Below are 21,148 nucleotides of genomic sequence, written 5' to 3'. Positions count from 1 at the left end.
GAATAGAAGGGTATAAATAGAGGATTACTACTCAGGTCCTGGACCTGTTGGGCCGCCGCGTGAGCGGACTGCTGGGCACGATGGACCTCGGGTCTGACCCAGCAGAGGCATTGCTTATGTTCTTATGTTCTTATGGTATCAAAAAGTGGTCTCTGTTATTTTTTGTATCTGATGGTTTTTCTTGATTGTGTTTTGGACCAATAAACAGTTTTTGCAATAAAAGAAAAGTAAGGGGGGAAGGAAGGCAAGAACATGAGAGTTCACGCTACTTCATTTCCTGAGCCCCCAAAACCCACTATACCACCTATCTACAACCCCAATAGCCCTTATGGCTGCAGGTGGCACTTATATGGCAATAGAGTAGGGTTTTGGTGGGTTCACATTTTCCACTTGAATATAGTGGTTAGAGTGGCTTATGAGCCTGGGTCCTTCTCTCTATGGTTCACTAGCCTCCCCCCAGACTACTTAAGCCATCTCTGTGCAGCTCTGCTGGGCTTTCCTATGCCAGGTGTTGATGTTCTAGAGCAGGGGTGCCCAATGCGTCGATCGTGATCGACAGGTCGTTCGCTCAGGCGACCCCAGTCGATCGCACAGCAGGTTCCCTTCTTCCCTTCTCTTTTTTTCCCCTCCTGACTGGCCCGCCTCTTAAAGAACGCTGGCCAATCAGAGTGCTGGAAGGGCGGGGTGAAGGTCAGTGGGGGACAGAGCTCAGCGCATCACAAGAAATAGAAGCGCCTGTAATGATTGAGGTAAGAGCGAGGCTTAATGCTGCCCGATATACAATTTTAAAAACCCCAAAATCGGCCTCCCAATCAGTGGTGTACCGAGGTGGGGCGGTCCGCCCCCGCCCCAGGTGCACGGTTTGGAGGGATGCACAGCCGTCTGGGTCCTCCTGCCCTTCCTTTCTACCGGTCTGCGCACGGGGCTCGCACCCGCCGCCCAAATGGTGCTGTTGGTTATCGCGAGACTCGCGGGAGTTGGCGGCATCATTCGAGCGTCGGCGCGGGACCAGGCAGGCGCAAGCCCCGAGCGCGGACCGGGGGAAAAGAAAGGCAGTAGGTTCTGGATTTTAGGAATCCTTCAAACCATGAGTATACCTTATCAGTAATACCTATTGTGACCAAAATTTGCAGTAGGATGTTATGGTCTACCAGGTCAAATGCTGCTGTCAAATCCAATTGTATGAGCAGCATTTTTTTTGCCTGTGTTGAGGTGTTGTCTAGCTGTGTCAACAAGGGAGCCTAGTAGTGTCTCTGTGCTGAAGTTGGTTCTGAAGCTGAATTGCGTGGGGTGGAGTATGTTATGGTCTTCCAGATAGTTGGTGAGGAGTTTGGATACTAACCCTTCTGTTAGTTTCACATAGAGGTATTGAGGCAATGGGTCTGTAATTGGATGGTAGATCCATTGCTCCTTTAGGGTCTTTTGGGAACGGTGTGATGATGATTTCGCTGAGGTCAGTTGGGAAAAGGCCATCTGTGAACATGGTTTGTATCCATTGTAGGAGAAGGGCACGGAATTTTGTGCTGGAGGTTTTTAAGAGATATGGTGGGCAGTGGTTGAGGTCACATGATGCATGGCTGTATTTTCTGTAGAGTTTGTTAAGGTCGGACCATTGTATAGTAGGGAAGTCTAACTTACAACATATAAGTTCCGTCTTGGCAGTCTAAAATTCAATTATCCCTGCAGGACGACTAAGTCTAGGTCGGCCAACATCCTGCCCACTTCCCACCCTAACCACTCCTCCAAAAACGCCCCTTTCAGCTCTGGGCGCATAGCGAGATGTAGAGGCCTAAAAAGTCCCTGGATACGTCTAAAAAGCCATTTCAATTATCAGCACTTGGGCGACTTATCTTTTAGATCATCCAAGTGCCGACATGGGCGGGTTTTTAGACGTATTTAAGTTTTGATTATGAGCCCTTAGTGTCTACTCTCTGTCAGCCTTAAACGAAGAGCTTTTCTCTTTTCCTTCCATGCACTGGTTAGCACAGTAGGGTTTAAAATAGGTTTGGACAAGTTCCTCAAGGAAAAGTCCATAAGCCATTATTAAGATGGACTTGGGGAAAATCCACTGCTTATTCCTAGGATAAACAGCATAAAATGTGTTTTACTCTTTTGGAATCTTCCCAGATACTTGGAACCTGGATTAGCCACTTTTGGAAACGTGATACTAGGCCTGATGGGCCTTCAGTCTGTCCCAGTATAGCAACTCTTATGTTCTTAGCCGTTTTCAAACAGGAAAAATGTTGGAGCTTCCTCTTAAAAATTACCTGAGAACATTCAAAATAAACAGTAATTTTACAAACTAAAATGTCCAAATTATGAATGCCAAAAATAACTTTGTGTGTGTAATTAAATTCTGGAATTTGTTGCCAGTGAATGTGATTAAAGCAGTTAGCTTAGCAGGATTTAAAAAAGGTTTGGCTCATTTCCTAAAAAAGAAAAAGTCCATAAACAATTATTAAGATGGGTTTAGGAAAATTCACTGCTTATTTCTATGATTAGCAGCATAAAATCTGTTTTACTCTTTTGGGATCTGCCAGATACATGTGACCTGGATTGGCTACTGTTGGAAACAGGATACTGGGCTTGATGGACCTTCTTATGTTGTTATGTGAATCAAGTCTAGGACAATCAAGCCATTGTGACATCACTGATGAGGTTGGCTCTTAGGCATTGGTGGAATGAGGCATTATGACATCACAATTTCAGCTCTGGAATGTTGCTGCTCTCTGGGTTTCTGCTTGGTACTTGGGACCTGGGTTGGCTACTGTTGGAAACAGGATACTGGGCTTGATGGACCTTCTTATGTTCTTATGTGAATCAAGTCTAGGACAATCAAGCCATTGTGACATCACTGATGAGGTTGGCTCTTAGGCATTGGTGGAATGAGGCTTTATGACATCACAATCACAGCTCTGGAATGTTGCTGCTCTTTGGGTTTCTGCCTGGTACTTGGGACCTGGATTGGCTTCTGTTGGAAACAGGATTCTGGGCTTGATGGACCTTCTTATGTTCTTATGTGAGCCAAGTCTAGGACAATCAAGCCATTGTGACATCACTGATGAGGTTGGCTCTTAGGCATTGGTGGAATGAGGCTTTATGACATCACAATCACAGCTCTGGAATGTTGCTGCTCTTTGGGTTTCTGCCTGGTACTTGGGACCTGGGTTGGCCACTGTTCGAAACAGGATACTGGGCTTGATGGACCTTCGGTCTGTCCCAATGTGGCAATGATTATGTTCTTATTTTTTTATTGTAATTGTCATTATGTATTTTGTGCTCAATTTTTGTTTATTTGGATGTATGATTTTTCCAGTACATTGCCTACAATTGTTGATGGATGGAATGTACATTTTGTTTTAAATAAAATACAATTTCAACCAAAACCGAGCAGCTCTCCAGATGTTGAAGGATGATCCCCGGGAGTCTGCTCAGGAGACAAAGTCGAGCAACTGGCCAGATGCTGAAGGATGATCCCTTGGAGTCTGCTCAGGAGACAAGGTCAAGCAGCTGGCCAGATGCTAAAGGATGATCCCTGAGTCCATGAGGAGGGGTGAGGATCTGCTCAGGAGGGAGGTAGTAAGCACTGGACACATCCAGGCTTTGATCCTGCATCTTGAGCACAATCCACTACTGGAGAGAGGGGACCCCACTACTTTTTGCAGCCTTCACCTGCTTGCTTAATTCCTATTTCCCCTTCTTTCCCTATTTTCCAACAGGGCTCCGATCTCATCTAATGCAATAAAGGAGATCTCACCTATAAACTTATTCTTTCCCTGAACACAGCAAACAGCAACACTGAGCTGAACAGGGGTTGGGAATTACGGGATGGCCCCTGGAAGAGCAGGAGGGGAGCGTCTCAAAAGTGCCGGCCCCTTCCTGGAACGTAGCTAATCTGCCCCACTCCCAGCCTCATTTCTCTTGCTCTTGGGCTCCTGGGGGCAACAGGGGGTGCAGAGGGAGGAAAAGGTTCCCCCCCCAGGGTGGAGGGATGTCAGCACTACCGAGCTGCTCCTTGTCACCCTGACTAGGGAATTTGCAGACATTCCCTGCCTGGAAGGGGGACATGAGCTGGGCTGCAAGTCTAGGTGGGTGAGTTTTTGTTTTGTCTTCTCAGTTGTTGCTCTTTGGGCATTCAGTGGTTCCAGGTTTGGGGTCCCCCCCCCCTCTCTGTGTGTCCTGTAAGTAAAAAAAAAAAAAAATCAGTGTTGGATCGGTTCTCTCTCTTTCTCTCTGAATAATCCATCCCCCCTCCTCCAAATCCACAAAAAAAAGCATCCTGCCTTATTCTTGCATCTGATCTCTCTTGATATTTATTTTCTGTAATGAATGATGTGGCCAGCTGTTGATTTTCAGAAGGAAACCTGCATGGACGTGCGAGTTTTATACATTTATACGTCTAGATTGTGATGACACCATTGGTGCAGAAGGGACCGACTGCATTGAAAAGGTTGCAAGAGACAGAGAATCCATTTTAAAAATCCTTTTAATTTTGCGGATCTGCTCCGATCTCCCCTTAAGCTTGAACCGGGCTTTTTACTGGTTATACAGGAGAAGGTGGGTTGATTTGATGATCTTCGAATCATTTGCTTCTCTAAAAGAAAGAAAAAAAAAAACCAAATCCAGAGATAGAGGTGTTAATATAAACGTGGAGATGCAAATTGGGTTCAGGTTTAAAGGGTGGGATGGGAGAGATTGTGGTAGCTTGGGGGGGGGGGTTCACCCCCAAAGAGGTTTTTCAGATATCTGTTGGTCTGTGTTTTCTTCTAAGTTCCTGTACTTCTAGGGCTGGAAGCAGAGGAGGCATTAGGAGAGTGTCAACAAAGCCATTGCCCTGGGTCCCTAAGTCTACTTGAAGCTTGCTAGTGGACTTTGTGCCTGCATTTCTGGCCAGGGTCCCCACATCAACATGAGCAAGGGTATAGTGAAGCTGGAGAAATGATCAGAAATTTTGCAGCTAAGAAATGCAAGGTCATGCATTTGGGCAGCAAAAATCCAGAGGGAACGGTCCAGTGCAGAGGGTGAAGAACTTTTTTGCACCCCCGGCCAACCAGGTTGAAATGCAACGGCAAAAGCTAGAAGGATGCTAGAATGCTTAGGGAGAGGTATGGCCAGTAGGAAAAAGGAGATATTGCTGCCCCTGTATAAGACTTTTGGTGAGACCTCATTTAGAATATTATGTACAATCCTGGAGACCTTCCAAAAGACATAAAAAGGATGGAGTCGCTCCAGAGGAAGGCTACTAAAATGGTGTGTGGGCTTCGTGATAAGGTGTATGGGGACAGACTTGAATATCTCAATCTGTATACTTGGTGTCAGGTCAAAAGCGCGCGCTGGGACAAAGGCGTGTGCAGACAACTGAGCGCAACGCGGAGGTGCGTGCCGAAGAAAATGACTGTTTTAAAGGGGTCTGACGGGGGGTGTGTGGGGGGAACCCCTCACTTTACTTTATACAGATCACGCCGCGTTGTGGGGGGTTTGTAACCCCCCACATTTTACTGAAAACTTCACTTTTTCCCTAAAAAACAGGGAAACAAGTTAAGTTTCCAGTATAATGAGGGCGGTTACAACCCCCCAAGCCCCCCACAACGCTGCCGTGATCTGTATTAAGTAAAGTGGGGGGGGGGGTTCCCCAACAAAACCCCCCGTCGGAGCCCCTAAAAACACTCTTTTTCTTCGGCGCGCGCTTCCGTCTTGCGCTCAGTTATCGGCGCGCGCCTTTGTCTTCGGCGGTTTTGTCTTTGAACCGTATACTTTGGAGGAAAGGCGGGAGAGGGGAGATATGATAGAGACGTTTAAATACTTACATGATGTAAATATGCATGAATCGAGTCTCTTTCATTTGAAAAGAAGCTCTGGAACAGGATAAAGTTAAGAGGTGATAGGCTCCGGAGTAATCTAAGGAAATTATTTTTACAGAAAGGGTGCTAGATGCAAGGAATAGTCTCCCAGAAGAAGTGGTGGAGACAAAGACTGTGTCTGAATTCAAGAAAGCATGGGACAGGCACATGGGATCTCTTAGGGAGAGGAGGAACTAGTAGATGCTGTGGATGGGCCGACTGGATGGGCCATTTGGCTTTTATCTGTCGTCATGTTTCTAGGTCTGGTACTGGATAGCAGAGCAGGTGGGGGTCAGCTGTGTGTTAATTTTTCTCTGTTTCTATGTCAGGACACATGCTTTTTAAAGGACCACATGGGGACACCTCCCACTCTCCCCCTTGGAGTATGCTATGAATTCACAGGGCACCCTGTAGGGCAGTGGTCTGAAACGCAAACCCTTTGCAGGGCCACGTTTTGGATTTGTAGGTACTCAGAGGGCCTCAGAAAAAATAGTTAATGTCTTATTAAAGAAATGACAATTTTGCATGAGGTAAAACTCTTTATAGTTTATAAATCTTTCCTTTGGGCTAAGTTTTAATAATAATATTGTAATTTATAGCTTAAGAACATAAGAACATAAGCAGTGCCTCCGCCGGGTCAGACCACAGGTCCATCCTGCCCAGCAGTCCGCTCCCGCGGCGGCCCAAACAGGTCACGACCTGTCTAAATCACCAGAAGGGGCCCCCATGCCACCTCGGTTTCCTAATTGAGTCCTATCTTCCCATCAAGTCCTAGCCCTCCGGTCTTGCACCTGCACGACCTGGTTGGGTTTCTACATTTATTTTCTGGTTAGCTTTCTCAGTATCCCATGATCCCTTTATCCCTCAGGAATCCGTCCAATCCCTGTTTGAATCCCTGTACCGTACTCTGCCTGATCACTTCCTCTGGTAGCGCATTCCAAGTGTCCACGACCCTCTGTGTGAAAAAAAACTTCCTTGCATTTGTTTTGAACCTATCTCCCTTCAGTTTCTCCGAATGCCCCCTCGTACCTGTTGTCCCCTTCAGCCTGAAGAATCTGTCCCTATCCACCCTCTCTATGCCCCTCATGATCTTGAAGGTCTCTATCATATCACCCCTGAGCCTCCTTTTTTCCAGAGAGAAGAGCCCCAGCCTATCCAACCTCTCAGCATATGAGTAGTTTTCCAGCCCTCTTACCAGTTTCGTTGCTCTCCTTTGGACTCTCTCAAGTACCTCCATGTCTTTCTTGAGGTACGGCGACCAATATTGAACGCAGTATTCCAGATGCGGACGCACCATCGCTCGATACAGTGGCATGATGACTTCCCGCGTCCTGGTAGTTATGCCCCTCTTTATGATGCCCAGCATCCTGTTGGCTTTTTTTGAGGCTGCGCACTGTGCAGATGGCTTCAGTGATGCATCCACCAGCACACCCAAGTCTCTCTCAAGATTGCTTTCTCCCAACAATGCCCCCCCCAATTTGTAGTTGAACAACGGGTTCTTTTTCCCTATATGCATGACCTTGCATTTTTCCACGTTAAAGCGCATTTGCCATTTGTTTGCCCAGTCTTCCAGCTTGTCTAGGTCCCTTTGCAGGTCCTCACACTCCTCCCTGGAGTTAACTCTGCCGCACAGTTTCGTATCGTCTGCAAATTTTATAACCTCGCACTTCGCCTCTTTTTCCAGGTCATTGATAAATATGTTGAAGAGTAAGAGATATATGATCAAGAAACTGTTTTATTTTACTTTTGTGATTATGATAAACATACCGAGGGCCTCAAAATAGTACCTGGCGGGGGCCGCATGTGGCTCCTGGGCCCACGAGTTTGAGACCACTGTTGTAGGGGATTCACAGATTTCTTCCCGAGTTCAGATTTCCAAAATGCCATATGGATATAAACTTTGCAAGAAATGCAGGTAAGACCATTCCAGGCTGGAGATTTTGGCCCAGTCTTGGATTTCTGACCACCCTATCCTGTTGCATTATAGGATTTCCAGCACTGATTTCAATGCATGGACTACAGTTCCCGCACTGCTCTGAGATGTAAGTGTAAAACCAGGACCAGCCAAAAAGTCTCCATCCTGGAATGGGTCACTTGGCAGCTCTGTTGGGTGTTTGTATATATCAAAATATTCAGCCACTGTGGTCAACGGACTTTTAAAATACTGGTGGCAGAGGAGAGTACCTGGGGGGTGGGGGGATAGTTCTGGGGGATGGAGGCCCGTTTGAATTTAGCAAAGGAACAGCGCTCTTTGGGTGGGGAGGGGGGGGGGTGTTCTCAGTTGTGTGGGTTGTTTTTTTTTTTTTTGGGGGGGGGGGGGTCTTTTGTACATTAAACATCTGATATATCTGTTTTCCTGTTAGAATGAAGGGGGAGGGATGATGGATGGACTACTCTAGGGCTCATAACAGTCCAGGGCCCTAGTGTGTGGTGGAGAGTAAAACTGTGACTGAGTTCAAAGAAGCGTGGGATGAACACAGAGGATTTAGAACCAGAAAATAAGATTAAATATTGAACTAAGGCCAGTACTGGGCAGACTTGCACGGTCTGTGTCTGTATATGGCCATTTGGTGGAGGATGGGCTGGGGAGGGCTTCAATGGCTGGGAGGGTGTAGATGGGCTGGAGTAAGTCTTAACAGAGATTTCGGCAGTAGGAACCCAAGCACAGCACCGGGTAAAGCTTTGGATTCTTGCCCAGAAATAGCTAAGAAGAAAAAAATTAAAAAAAATTTAAATTGAATCAGGTTGGGCAGACTGGATGGACCATTCGGGTCTTTATCTGCCGTCATCTACTATGTTACTATGGACACAGGTCTGTTGGTGGAGAATAGTTGGATAGGTGACTTTTGAATATTATGTATAAAAATGATGATGACTGTTTCTCTCTGTGGTTGATGTTTTCATTGTTTCTTACTTGACTTTGATATGTTTCATCTGTTTAAGATTGTGTTGCTATTTTCATCAATAAAAATTGTTTGAACATAAAATACTGGTGGCAGTGGTCTAACACGGATCGGATATTCAGTGCGACTATCCATATAGAATGAGAATGGCATTAGATGTTCAGATAGAGTGTCAAGCGTTGTGGACATATTCAGACTGCCATCTGGCCAAAATAACATAAGAATGGCCATACTGGGGCAGACCGTTGCCTGCATTGCGACCATAGAGGGGCTTTATAACACGGTCCGTGTTTCGAAAAACACTTCTTCCTCAGGGGTCCAGAATGTTCATGACATGGGTATACAAGAACCGTATGGATCAAAACACATAAACAAAGGGTCTAAGGCAGGGGTGTCAAAGTCCCTCCTCGAGGGCCGCAATCCAGTCGGGTTTTCAGGATTTCTCCAAGGAATATTAACGAGATCTATTTGCATGCACTGCTTTCATTGTATGCTAATAGATCTCATGCATATTTATTGGGGAAATCCTGAAAACCCGACTGGATTGTGGCCCTCGACTTTGACACCCCTGGTCTAAGGGCACAGGCAAAATAGCTCTCGCAATCAGCGTTTTTCTGAGAGCCAATAAGAACAAATGGCAGTACAGGAGATCCATCCCTCCCCCCCCATACCCAAACCCCATCACCCATCACCCCCCCCCCCTGAAGAGAACAAAACAGTAGACAACCAAAGGGTCTTAATCACTCCAGAGGCCCTTACTCTTGTGGCCCTTGGGCAACCACACATCCCTCCCTACCAAAAAAAACCAAAAACAAGGAGAGAGAAAAGGAACCAGTAGTATCCGATCCCATCTAGCGCCTACCTTTAATGAAGCCGTGAGGCCCTCCAAGTACCTACAAATCCAAAATGTGGCCCTGCAAAGGGTTTGAGTTTGAGACCACTGGCCTACATTAAGGCAGGCCCTGACCAGGCTACTAATCTTTATGGACTTTTCCTCCAGGAACTTGTCTAATCCTCCGTTGAATCCTACCATGTTGTCTGGCAGCATATTCCACAGCTTAAACGACAGTCCTGCATGAAGAAATATTTAAAGCTGCATTTTCAATCTGCTGGAGTGGCCTTTGGTGATGTTTGAAAAGTTAAACTGTTCTATCCCACCCGAGATTTTATAAACCTTGATCTTATCCCCCTCTCAGCCTTCTCTCCTCCAAGCTGAGGAGCCCTCACCCCTTTAACCTCTCTTCATAAGGTTCCATCCCCTTTATCGTGCTTGTCACCCTTCTCTGAGCCTGTTCTAGTTGGAGCTTTCAACTTTATGAGATGGGGTGACCGGAACTGCCCAGAACGCTGAAGGTGCAGATGTTAATGATTTGGCAAAACTCTTCTCAGTAAGACTCACGTTTCCTTTTTTTCTAGGGTGAGATCCGAAGGAAGGAAATTGTTCAGGCAGCGGTGGGCCTGGGGGCCGCTCTTTCTCTACTTTTTCTGTGCACTTTACAGGTATGTCTGCCTCCTGGTTACACGTTGGGGTAGGTGTGGGAGAGTGGTGGGATGAAGGAGAGAAAGAAAGAAATCCCTTGATGGCTCTGCAATTAGATGACAAGCTCTCTGGGGTAGGGACTTGTAGAGCATCAAACTAAAATACACAATCAATACCTGTTTCCCTACAGGCTTCTTTGTCTTTTAGAAAATGTGTCTATCTAGGGTCGGTCAGCCTTACACATAATGTCAGTGTGGCTCTCAGTTTCATTCTTTGATGTCAGAGGTGCAACATGCTAAAAACAATTCCCTATGGACCCCTTTCTGCTGGGGGGAGGGGAGGGACTAACTGTGGTTTTAACATATTCTCTAACTAAATAAACATAGAGGTCCTTTCACTAAACGCTGCAATGCTCATAGGAATTCTATGAGCATAGGAATAATGGAGCATTTAGCACTCCGTCCTGTGGTATAAACTAGAGAGTTGCGCGGAGACAGAAATCCCACCCATCACCGCCCGTCCCCGCCAGGATCCTCTCTGTCCCCACCCATCCCCGCAAGGAATTACCTCCATCCCCGCCCATCCCCATAAAAAAGCAGCAATTACTTCTGACAGGATCATCAATTCCACAGTTTCTTTTGTGTTTGCGCTGCTGTTTTCCTTGTGGAATCTCTTTGGTGGAACCCTTTTTTTGTTTTCTGTTCAGGTAATTAACTTATAAACCCCCCTCTTTTACTAAGACTGACGTGTCCATTTTATTATATGGATGAACCGACCTCTAGTATAAACCTTGCGGCTTAGTAAAAGGGGGGTGGGGGGGGGTAAGCTTGGTAAAATATGGCTTAGCATACCCTTATGTAGGTTTTTCCTGTGCACCAAGTCCATTTTTACCATGTCTGTAAAACCTTTTTATTTCTATTAATTTCATGAATGACAGTGCATTAATGTTACTACTGGTGCACAACCATTAAAAAAAACCACCTTGGCACTTACCATCATATATTAGGGAGGTATTATTTATTTATTTTATTATTTATATACCACTTATATCATAAGTGGTTTCCATTCAGGTACTTTATCATATTTCTTTATCTGTCCCGGTGGGCTCAAACTCTATCTAGTGTACCTGGGGATTAAGTGACTTGCCCAGGGTCACAAAGAGCAGCGAGGGATTTGAACCCACAACCTCAGGGTGCTAAGGCTGTAGCTCTAACCACTGCGCCACACGTGTTAACTGTGCACTAACCGCTTAGGCCCAGATTCTGTAACCGGCACCGATTTTCTAGGCGCTGGTAGGCACCCAAGCTCAGTAAAAAAAAAAAAATGCTATGTAAATTACATTTTTAATTGAGTTTCAAGATGCCTACCTGCGCCTAAAAAAAATTGGCACCAAAATCGCACCTCCGTAGGCGTTTTAGGCCGCCTAACGCCACCGTGGGCGTGCCGAACGCTGGAAGTGGCATTAAGGCGGCCAACAGCGCTTTCAGAGGTGAGATTCACATCAAAGGTAGGCGTCGGAAATGTTGGCCTGCAAAGACTCTGGCCTATATTGCTGGTGCCTACCGTTGCCGGAGGTGCGATGCTGAACCCCGGCGCCATCTCGTGATTGACAGCTGCTTTTAAGGCAGGCGCCGACAACGGCACTGGTTACAGAATCCAGGCCTTAGCGTGCATTAATGTACACGCGCTAGCTGGTTAGCGCAGAAACGTTCACTCTCCACTCCTGACATGCTCCCTCCACAAAAACATAAATGAACAAAAAAGATAGCATGTACAGATGGCAAAGTTATTGCAGGATGCTTTAGTGTGCCCTGCAGTAAATGTTTTTTTTCTGTGCGCTGAGCCTGCTCATTAGTAAAAGGACCCCATAGTTAGTTGTATTTTCAGTTTAAAGTGTCTGTTGTGGTGGGGTACTGCTTCCCTCAAAAAGTAGTCCCTCCTGCCACATTAGAACATGAGATTCTAAGAGTTGCCACCCTGGGTCAGATCAAAGGTCCATCTAGTCGTGCTCTGTTTCCAACAGCCTAGTTCACAAGTACCTGGCAGAATCCCCAAAAGTAGTTAGATTCTGTTCTGTTGATCCCAGAGATAAGCAGTGGCTTTCCCCTGGTGTTCTTTAAAAGCTTCTGGACTTTTTCTCCAGGAATTTGTCTAAACTTTTTTTATACTCAGCGATATTAACTGCTTTTAAGAACCTAAGAAGTTGCCTCCGCTGAGTCAGACCAGAGGTCCATCGCGCCCAGCGGTCCGCCCCCGCGGCGGCCCATCAATCTTTTTTTACACCCAGCTACATAAACTGCTTTTACCTGAATAATGGTTTCTGGACTTTTCCTTCAGGAATTTGTCCAAACATTTTGTAACCTAGCAACAATTTGAATGCATTGATCAAGTTGTGGAATACGCGTGTTACATGATAACAAACTGCTCCTAAAGTGGTTGGATGTATTGCATACGTTATGTCTCATGGTACTCAAATTCTCTCCAAGACTTCAACCGTAAAGCGAGAAAAGCTGAGGAGGCTCGGAGAAAAAAAAAAAAAAAAAAAAAAAATAGTCATAGTTTATTTTTTTTAACCTTCCTGAATGGACTTCCCTGGCCTAGTGACCCAGTTTCTGGTTTTCTAGAAACTGTTTTCCCATGAAGTGAGAAGAAACTTTCTCTTTGTGGGGGAATTGGGTACCACAGCTACAGACCAAGCTTACCTGTGGAAATGATACTGGCACGTAGTTTTCTTTGTAGGCCAGTTACAGTTTCTCCGTCACCCGGAAGGGCAGGTGCAAAGTAGAGAATGACATGGGGACAAATTTTTCCCAATGTTTCAAGTTTATTAGGATTTTATATACCGCCTATCAAGGTTATCTAAGCGGTTTTTACAATCAGGTACTCAAACATTTTCCCTCTCTGTCCCGGTGGGCTCACAATCTATCTAACGTACCTGGGGCTATGGAGGATTAAGTGACTTGCCCGGGGGTCACAAGGAGCAGCGCGGGATTTGAACCCACAACCCCAGGGTGCTGAGGCTGTAGATCCAACCACTGCGCCACACACTCCTTATCCCGTCCCTCTAAAGTTTGTCACTGTCCTATTCCTGTAAGCTCTGCCTTAACCGCACAGCCTCGAATATTTACGATTTTAAAGTGTTTGAGGCTTTTGCAGATGAGGACAAAGCTTGCAGGAATGGGTCAGGGTCAGGAAAAGAACTCGCTGGGGTGGTGACAGGAAAATGAGTTCCCGCGGGGACGGGGGAAAAAGTTGTCCCTGTGTCATTCGGTAGTGCAAAGGCACCCTCGTCAGGTTTCAATTAAACGAAATATAGCACAAATCATAAAAAAGGATCGGTTGACATATGGAAATCAGGATGGGAGCGGTGAGATGTTTTACACTTCATTTGCTCCGTTTCCTTTCTCACCTTTGCAGCCCCGCTGTGGAACACGTGGCGCCCGAGGCCGGCCGGCAGAGCCCGCTCCGCGCCGGAGACGCGCTGGACACGAGGCGCCATGGCCGGCCGGAACCATCAGAGACGAACCAGTAAGATAACCTGTTTCCATCACACATCCTAGTCTTAGGTCTGCTGGATTATTGCAACTCCCTCTATCTTCCTTGTCAAGCCACTATGATAAAACAACTCCAGACCATACAAAACACCGCCCTCAGATTGATCTACTCACTCAAAAAATATGATCACATAACAACTGCCTTCTTAGACTCTCACTGGCTACCCATACAAGCACGAATCCAATTCAAATTCCACTGCCTGATATTCAAAGCATTCCACGGCTCTTCCCCCTCCTATCTAAACAACCGCTTAAACCAAATCTCCACCTCAAGACACAGAAGAACCTCGAACCCTTTCGCCTTCCCCCCACTCAAAGGCACACAACGCAAGAAAATGTTTGACAACCTTCTAGCAACACAAGCAGCAAAAATCAACCATTCCATCTCCAATCTTATGACAATATCAGACAACTTCAAAACATTCAGAAAAGAAATCAAAACCCTGCTTTTCAAAAAATTCATCCAAATATCTTAACCCCTCCTCTTTTACCTCCAGAAGATTCACCGACCTTCAGATAACCTTCCCCCAAATGACCCACCTTAACCCCTTCCAATTAAACAAATACCATAAATAGATTGTAACCTACCCTCTCTAACTGCATTCCATATGTATTTTTCATACAGTTCTTCACTGTCAGTTTAATTTCCATCCTATAAGTTCACATAGAATTTTTCTTTTTTTCAACCATCTTTATTTTCTCTTCTTTATTAATTTCCAGGTACTTTAGTTAGATTGTGAGCCTTCGGGACAGTAAGGGAATTTTTTAAGTACCTTCTTACTTCTCATTTATAATCTTAATGTATATTTTCTTCAAACCGCTTAGAACCTAACGGATGTAGCGGTATATAAGAAATAAATTACATTACATTACACCACCACTGATTGCGTTCATGCCTTTACAAGATCATATATATAAGGGAGGAGTCAAATAAAGTGACTTTTTACTGTTTGGATGTTGTACTTAAACTCATTTTTTCTGTGGCATCCCTTCGTGTTGCTATTTCTCAGTGCGTGTGTTAATTGCAGCTCGATGTCCAATTTCCTTTCCTGGCCTCTCCTCTCTGGGCAATTTTTCTGTGTTTTTCTTTGCAGTAAAGAAGGATGAGGAGACGTATGAGATTTCCATTCCCTTTGAGGGGACCCCAAACACGGAATCTCAGGTCTTTTACGGCCTCAGCCCACCCCAGAACAACTTTGAAGGTGAGAAGGACAAAGAGGTGAGCAGGGAAGGTAGGAGACCAGCTATTTGAAATGTTGGAAGACAGCGAACACTATCCTGTTATCTGCGAGAGGTGGTAGTTGCTGTATCTTTTTGCACTTCATGCCTTTTCATTTCTCTTTTATTTTCATGTGTATTTATTCTATAGCATTCATTATTTTAGTGTTGATTTTTAATTGGTTTTGTTGGATTGTGCTAGAGGTTATTGTTTTGTGTGATTGTATACCACTGTGATTGTTCTTTGATCAGGGAAGTAGAGAAATAAGTTTAATATCAAAGACAGAAGACAAAAGGCTCCAAGCCAAGGTTTCTGGTACTCTCCCTCCCCCCTCCCCTGCAAACTAGAAATCAAAACCCTTACTTCCCCTGAATCCACCATTGTGCACTGCTCCACTGCGGCAGAGTTAGGTCCAGGGAGGAGTGTGAGGACCTGCAAAGGGACCTGGACAAGCTGGAAGACTTGGCAAACAAATGGCAAATGAGCTTTAACGTGGAAAAATGCAAGGTCATGCATATAGGGAAAAAGAACCCGTTGTTCAACTACAAATTGGTGGGGGCAATGTTGGGAGACAGCAGTCTTGAGAGAGACTTGGGTGTGCTGGTGGATGCATCACTGAAGCCATCTGCACAGTGCGCAGCAGCCTCGAAAAAAGCCAACAGAATGCTGGGCATCATAAAGAGGGGCATAACAACCAGGACGCGGGAAGTCATCATGCCATTGTATCGAGCGATGGTGCGTCCACATCTGGAATACTGTGTTCAATATTGGTCGCCGTACCTCAAGAAGGACATGGCGGTACTTGAGAGAGTCCAAAGGAGAGCAACGAAGCTGGTAAGAGGGCTGGAACACTGCCCATACGCCGAGAGGTTGGATAGGCTGGGGCTCTTCTCTCTGGAAAAAAGAAGGCTCAGGGGAGATATGATAGAGACCTTCAAGATCATGAGGGGCATAGAGAGGGTGGATAGGGACAGATTCTTCAGGCTGAAGGGGTCAACAGGCACGAGGGGGCATTCGGAGAAACTGAAGGGAGATAGGTTCAGAACAAATGCAAGGAAGTTTTTTTTCACCCAAAGGGTCGTGGACACTTGGAATGCGCTACCGGAGGAAGTGATCAGGCAGAGTACGGTACAAGGATTCAAACAGGGATTGGACGGATTCCTGAGGGATAGGGGGATCGTGGGATACTGAGAGAGGTGCTGAGATGTAACACAGGTATAGAAAGCTAACCAGGTAATAAGTATAGAAATCCAACCAGGTCGTGCATGTGCAAGACCGGAGGGTTAGGACTTCGATGGGAAGATAGGACTCAATGGGAAACCAGGGTGGCAAGGGGGCCCCTTCTGGTGACTCAGACAGGCCGTGACCTGTTCGGGCCACCACGGGAGCGGACTGCCGGGCAGGATGGACCTATGGTCTGACCCGGCGGAGGCACTGCTTATGTTCTTATGTTCTTATAATGCAAGAAGGAGATCCAGTTCAAGTTTCACAGTCTCCAATCTTAAGAGACTTGAGCTGGAGTTTCTTTCTGTACCTTACGGCTAAAAGCTAAAGAGCCAGGCTGTGTGTGCAGACAGGATTGGCACAAGAAGTATTAGGGTGATGCTCGACAGGTTTTGGTGCCCCTCTGCTGTGTGCTTACTGCGCTCGCTGTGTTGCGCTGGCCCTGTGCAGAGAGGGACTGTGCCAGGACAGGTGACCCGGCTGGACACAGGGCCAGCGCTGTTTCAGATTTTGTGTAGAAGGGCCCCCTCCCTTTGGGTGTACGGTAAGGCTCAGTGGCAAGCGTTTGCTGTGTTTACAGATATCCCCGAGACCAACACACCCTCCTTCGCGCTTATGAACAGTATGAAAACGCAGCTACACATGGCCCTGGAGAGGAACTCCTGGTTGCAGAAGCGAATCGAGGATCTGGAAGAGGAGAGGGACTTCCTGCGCTGCCAGCTGGACAAGTTCATATCTTCCACCAAGAGTGAGGCAGGTGAGTTTCCTCCCAGCAATGCCCAGGGGAGAAGCGGGCTCCAGCATGCCAAGCTTCCTCCCAGCGGTGCTGGGGGTTGGGTGGAGGGGAGGTGTTTTCCAGCATAGTGATCTTTCTTTCAGATGTTGATATCACAACTCAATTTTTGTAATTCTTTGTATTTGAACTTAAACTCAAAAATGGTAAAAAAAAAATAAAAATTGCAACTGATTCAAAATACTGCAGTGAGATTTGATAGTGTTTCTATATTTTATAAGAAACTTCATTGGCTGCCCATAGAGAAAGGTGTGGAGGGGCATAATAAAAAAAAAAAATGTATAAGTCCCCTTTTGGCCTAGGCCCTAAATGCTGAAAGTAGAAGGAGGGAAAATGTCCATTCTCAAAAAAAATGTCCAAAATGAGGGTTTTTTTTGAGAATGGCCTACCTCTACATTCAGCTGTTTAAATGCCCAGACCATCACTATGTGTACACTTAAGACACATTACCAACCAAAAACAGCCTAAGTCCCAAACGCCCAAAACCAGGCCTTTTAGGCGAAGGAGCCAATCCTTCGCCTAAAAGCTGGATTTTGTAACCAGTGTCTGTCAAAAACAACACTGGTTACAGAATCCACCCCCCCCTCTCAGTAATGATCGCGGCAGGAGAGATAGCCAATCTCTCCTGCCGCGATCCACCCCCCCCCCCCCCCCGACAAGTTCGGGGAGGAGGGAACTCAACCCCTTCTGCCCTGACGCAGCCTTGCGATTGGCTCGGGCAGGAGGGAGCCCAAGCTCTCCTGCCCCAGCGACCTCCCCGACTTGATATGAGTAGGAGTGATCCCAGGCCCTCCTGCCCCAGCGACCTCCCCTGACCGAATCCAGGCAGGAGGGAGCCCAAGCCCTCCTGCCCCAGCGACCCCCCCTCCCGACTCGATCCGGGCAGGAGGGAGCCCAACCCCTCCTGCCCCAGTGACCCCCCCCCGATAAGATTGGGCAGGAGGGAGCCCAACCTCTCCTGCCCTGGTGAAATCCCCATCCCCCCGATACCATCCGGGCATGAGGCAGCCCAGCCCCTCCTGCCCTGGCAAAACCCCCGATTGGCCCCCCCGAACCCCTCCGCCGATCCTGCAACACCCCGCCATACTTTAAAAAAGTTGGACAGATGGACGGGTCCCAAACCCGTCCGTCCAGCAGGCCCACCATCTGCAGAATGGCGGACCTTAGGGCCTGATTGGCCCAGGCGCCTCAAGCCCCGCCTACAGGAGGGGTCTTAGGCACATGGGCCCACAGAAAGGTGGTATAATCAAGTCCCATCTCCTTTCCCTTACCACAGTTTTGGGGGTGGGGTGGGAGGGTTTTCCATATTGGAGAGTTTCCTTCAAGCAGAGCCCTTTCACAGTTTCATGGGGTAGAAAGGGGTTTCCAGCATGGTGAACTTCCAGTTTAGTAAGGTGGGAGAATGGTGGTTTCTAGTTTAGGGGTTGTTTCTAACATTGCCTTGATATGGTGGCACGGGGGGGGGGGGCAGCAGTCCCAGCAAAGCCCAGTTCACACCCGGCTGATTGCCCATCGCTCAGTGGCATGAGCAAAGCAGCTGAAAGTTCAGGCATCCTGGCTTGTAAACTCCCCTGGCATGTGTCCTCCTCTTTTAGAAGAACAGACAAGGACAAAGCAGGTCTTGCGAAGGCCGGAGGTGACAGAGAGTCGCAACGGAGACCTGACAGATAACGAAAGCATGCTGTCTTCCCTCAGCGGTATCTCGGAAGAAGGAAGCTCAGTGGTGGAGCGCAAGAAGCAGAAGCAGAAAGCAGCTTTTGGTCGCAAGCATTTCACAAAGCCAAAAGGCAAAGAGAGACAGAGAGGTAGGACACAGGTAGGGTTACCAGACATCTCCTCTCTTTAGAGGACTTTCCAAAACCCAGCAGTATGTCCAGGTTTTGGAAAGCCCCGACGAGCTCCGGCTGCATCTGGAGGGCATCTGAGCATGCATGCATGACGTCGCACACATCGAAGCATGCTCCAGACCCTCCCGATGCGGCCGGAGCATGTCGAGGAAGAAGAGAGGAGGCTTGTGGGAGCGAGGCTGGAGGCTGAACTGGAAAGGGCTGGGGTGGAGCTGAAGGTGGAACTGGGAGGGAATGGGGTAGGGCTGGAGGTGGAACAGGGCGAGGCCATATGTCCGGATTTTTGTGACCCAAAAAATGGTAACCCTAGACACTGCCAGTTAAGAGATTGAGTAGGGAGTAGCTATGAGGGAAAGAGGGGGTGAGGCATTCAGCAATTTCCTTGAATCACAGAAAAGCCTGGGGTTGGCCCAGAAGATCCTTAGTGATGAGAGAATCCTCAGTGGTAAGGGAGAGAGGGATAAAGTCTGGAATGGACAAAGGATCCTCAGTGGAGAAAGGGAGGTGAATGTAAAGCCTAGAGGTCTCATTTTAGCCTCCTGGTATATATTTACTGAAGTGTTTTACGCTATGAAAAATCTGCAAAATTCTTATGGCTGAATGTATCTGACACACTACTGTTTCTTTTTCCACTCCTCTTCTCCATTTTCTCCCAGTTCCGTTTTCATTTGTCCTACAGCACCTTTCTCCCCGTCTCTCATTCTGTTTTCTTGTCTTTACCCCTCCTTTCCACAGTGAAAGACGCAGAGGGCGTGCTTTGCCGTTATAAGAAAATCCTCTCCACCTTCCAAAAGCTCCAGAGCATGAGCCGGGCCTTCGAACACCACCGGGTGGACCGGAACACGGTGGCCTTGACCACGCCCATTGCTGAGCTGCTGATCGTGGCCCCGGAGAAGCTGTCTGAAGTGGGAGAGTTTGACCCCAGCAAGGAGCGGCTGCTGGAATACTCCCGTCGCTGCTTCCTGGCATTGGATGAGGATACTCTGAAGAAGGTGCAGGCTCTGAAGAAAAGCAAACTGCTGCTTCCAATCACATACCGTTTTAAGCGGTGATGGGCCTCCAGTGTGTTTCCCCCACATCACCTTTTTCAGAGTTTTTATTAATGTTATTATATTTCTGGCTACTATTATTATTTATAGGGGTTTTCAGGGTTCAATCCCAAATTCCTCTATCGTCCCTCCAGATCGGCACAGACGAATGGGTTTACGCTCCTCTGCCAGCAGGTGGAGACTGAGCCATAATGACTTTTGGCGGTAGTATAAGTGGGCTATGCAGTCCTATCTACAATCAGTCTGTTCTCAGTCTTCAGCAGGTGGAGGTAGTAAGCTTATGCAGTCTTTCCTCTTGTTATTTATTCAGTTTTCCATATCATTCTCCCAGGAGAGCTCAGAATGGTTTGTATGAGTTATCCAGGTACTCAAGTATTTTTCCCTGTCTGTCCCGGTGGGCTTACAATCTATGTAATGCACCTGGGGCAAGGGTCACAAGGCGCAGTGTGGGTTTGAACCCACAACCTCAGGATGCTGAGGCTGCAGCTTTAACCACTGCACCACTCTAGAAATCAAAATGTACCGTGTTTCTCCGAAAATAAGACCTACCCCAAAAATAAGACCTAGCATCATTTTCGGGGTAGGTCTTAAGCCCTACCCCAAAAAGAAGCCCTAGAAATCAAAATGTACCGTGTTTCCCCGAAAATAAGACCTAGCCCAAAAATAAGACCTAGCACCATTTTCGAGGTAGGCCTTAATATAAGCCCTAGTTCTGGGATTCGTCGGCAGCTCTTCAACTCAGCCTCCCCTCCCCCCACCGCACATCCGAACCTCTGCTAATCCTCCATCCTTCCTGCCGACCACGAGCGAGCCCTACCTTCAACTGAAGCAGCATCGGGCAGGCAGCACTCTAAACAGGCTGCTTCGGCCTTGTCCATTGGGGATTTCACTCTGCCGTGTTTCTGATGATGTCATCAGTAACGCGGCAGAGTGAAATCCCCAATGGACAAGGCCAAGCAGCCTGTTTAGAGTGCTGCTGACCCGACGTTGCTTCAGGGGAGGGAAGAATGGAGGGTCAGTAGGGTTCAGCTGTTCAGCGGGGGGGAGGGTGCTCAAGGGTTCTGCTGCACAAGGGGAGGGAGGGAAGGATAGATGCTGGGCAAGGGTTCTGCTGCCCGAGGGATAGGAGGGAGGGGAGGAAAGATGCTGCACATGTGGGAAAAAGAAAGAATTGGGGTGAAGGAGAGGAAGAGAGAGATGATCAAGTGCATACCCCGAAAATAAGACCTAGTGCCTTTT

General features: G+C 47.2%; 1 protein-coding gene across 5 annotated transcripts; it reads left to right on the top strand.

Moving 5' to 3' along the window:
- Nucleotides 1–3,894: 3,894 nt before the first annotated feature.
- CCDC106 (coiled-coil domain containing 106) lies at nt 3,895–20,330 on the top strand. Of its 5 annotated transcripts, none has more exons than XM_033959985.1 (7): nt 3,895–4,088; nt 10,160–10,243; nt 13,641–13,751; nt 14,872–14,979; nt 16,801–16,977; nt 18,609–18,818; nt 19,596–19,912. In XM_033959985.1, the coding sequence occupies exons 3-7, from the start codon at nt 13,721–13,723 to the stop codon at nt 19,910–19,912; spliced, it is 843 nt and encodes a 280-aa protein (XP_033815876.1). In that variant the 5' UTR covers nt 3,895–4,088; nt 10,160–10,243; nt 13,641–13,720. The 5 variants fall into 5 exon arrangements, with proteins under 5 accessions (XP_033815876.1, XP_033815877.1, XP_033815875.1 ...); XM_033959986.1 differs by having other exon boundaries at nt 3,895–4,092; XM_033959987.1 differs by lacking the exon at nt 3,895–4,088 and adding an exon at nt 4,258–4,557.
- Nucleotides 20,331–21,148: the final 818 nt, after the last annotated feature.

The sequence above is a fragment of the Geotrypetes seraphini genome, chromosome 10 (assembly GCF_902459505.1).
Source record: "Geotrypetes seraphini chromosome 10, aGeoSer1.1, whole genome shotgun sequence".
NCBI lineage: Eukaryota > Metazoa > Chordata > Amphibia > Gymnophiona > Dermophiidae > Geotrypetes > Geotrypetes seraphini.
This window is presented reverse-complemented; position numbering and strand designations above follow the sequence as displayed.

Coding starts and splice junctions, on each gene's coding strand:
- CCDC106 (XM_033959983.1), top strand. CDS start 4,067: ATGAGCTGGGCTGCAAGTCTAG. Junction 13,752..14,871: donor GAACCATCAGAGACGAACCA/GTAAGATAACCT, acceptor TTTTCTTTGCAG/TAAAGAAGGATGAGGAGACG. Junction 14,980..16,800: donor ACCCCAGAACAACTTTGAAG/GTGAGAAGGACA, acceptor CTGTGTTTACAG/ATATCCCCGAGACCAACACA.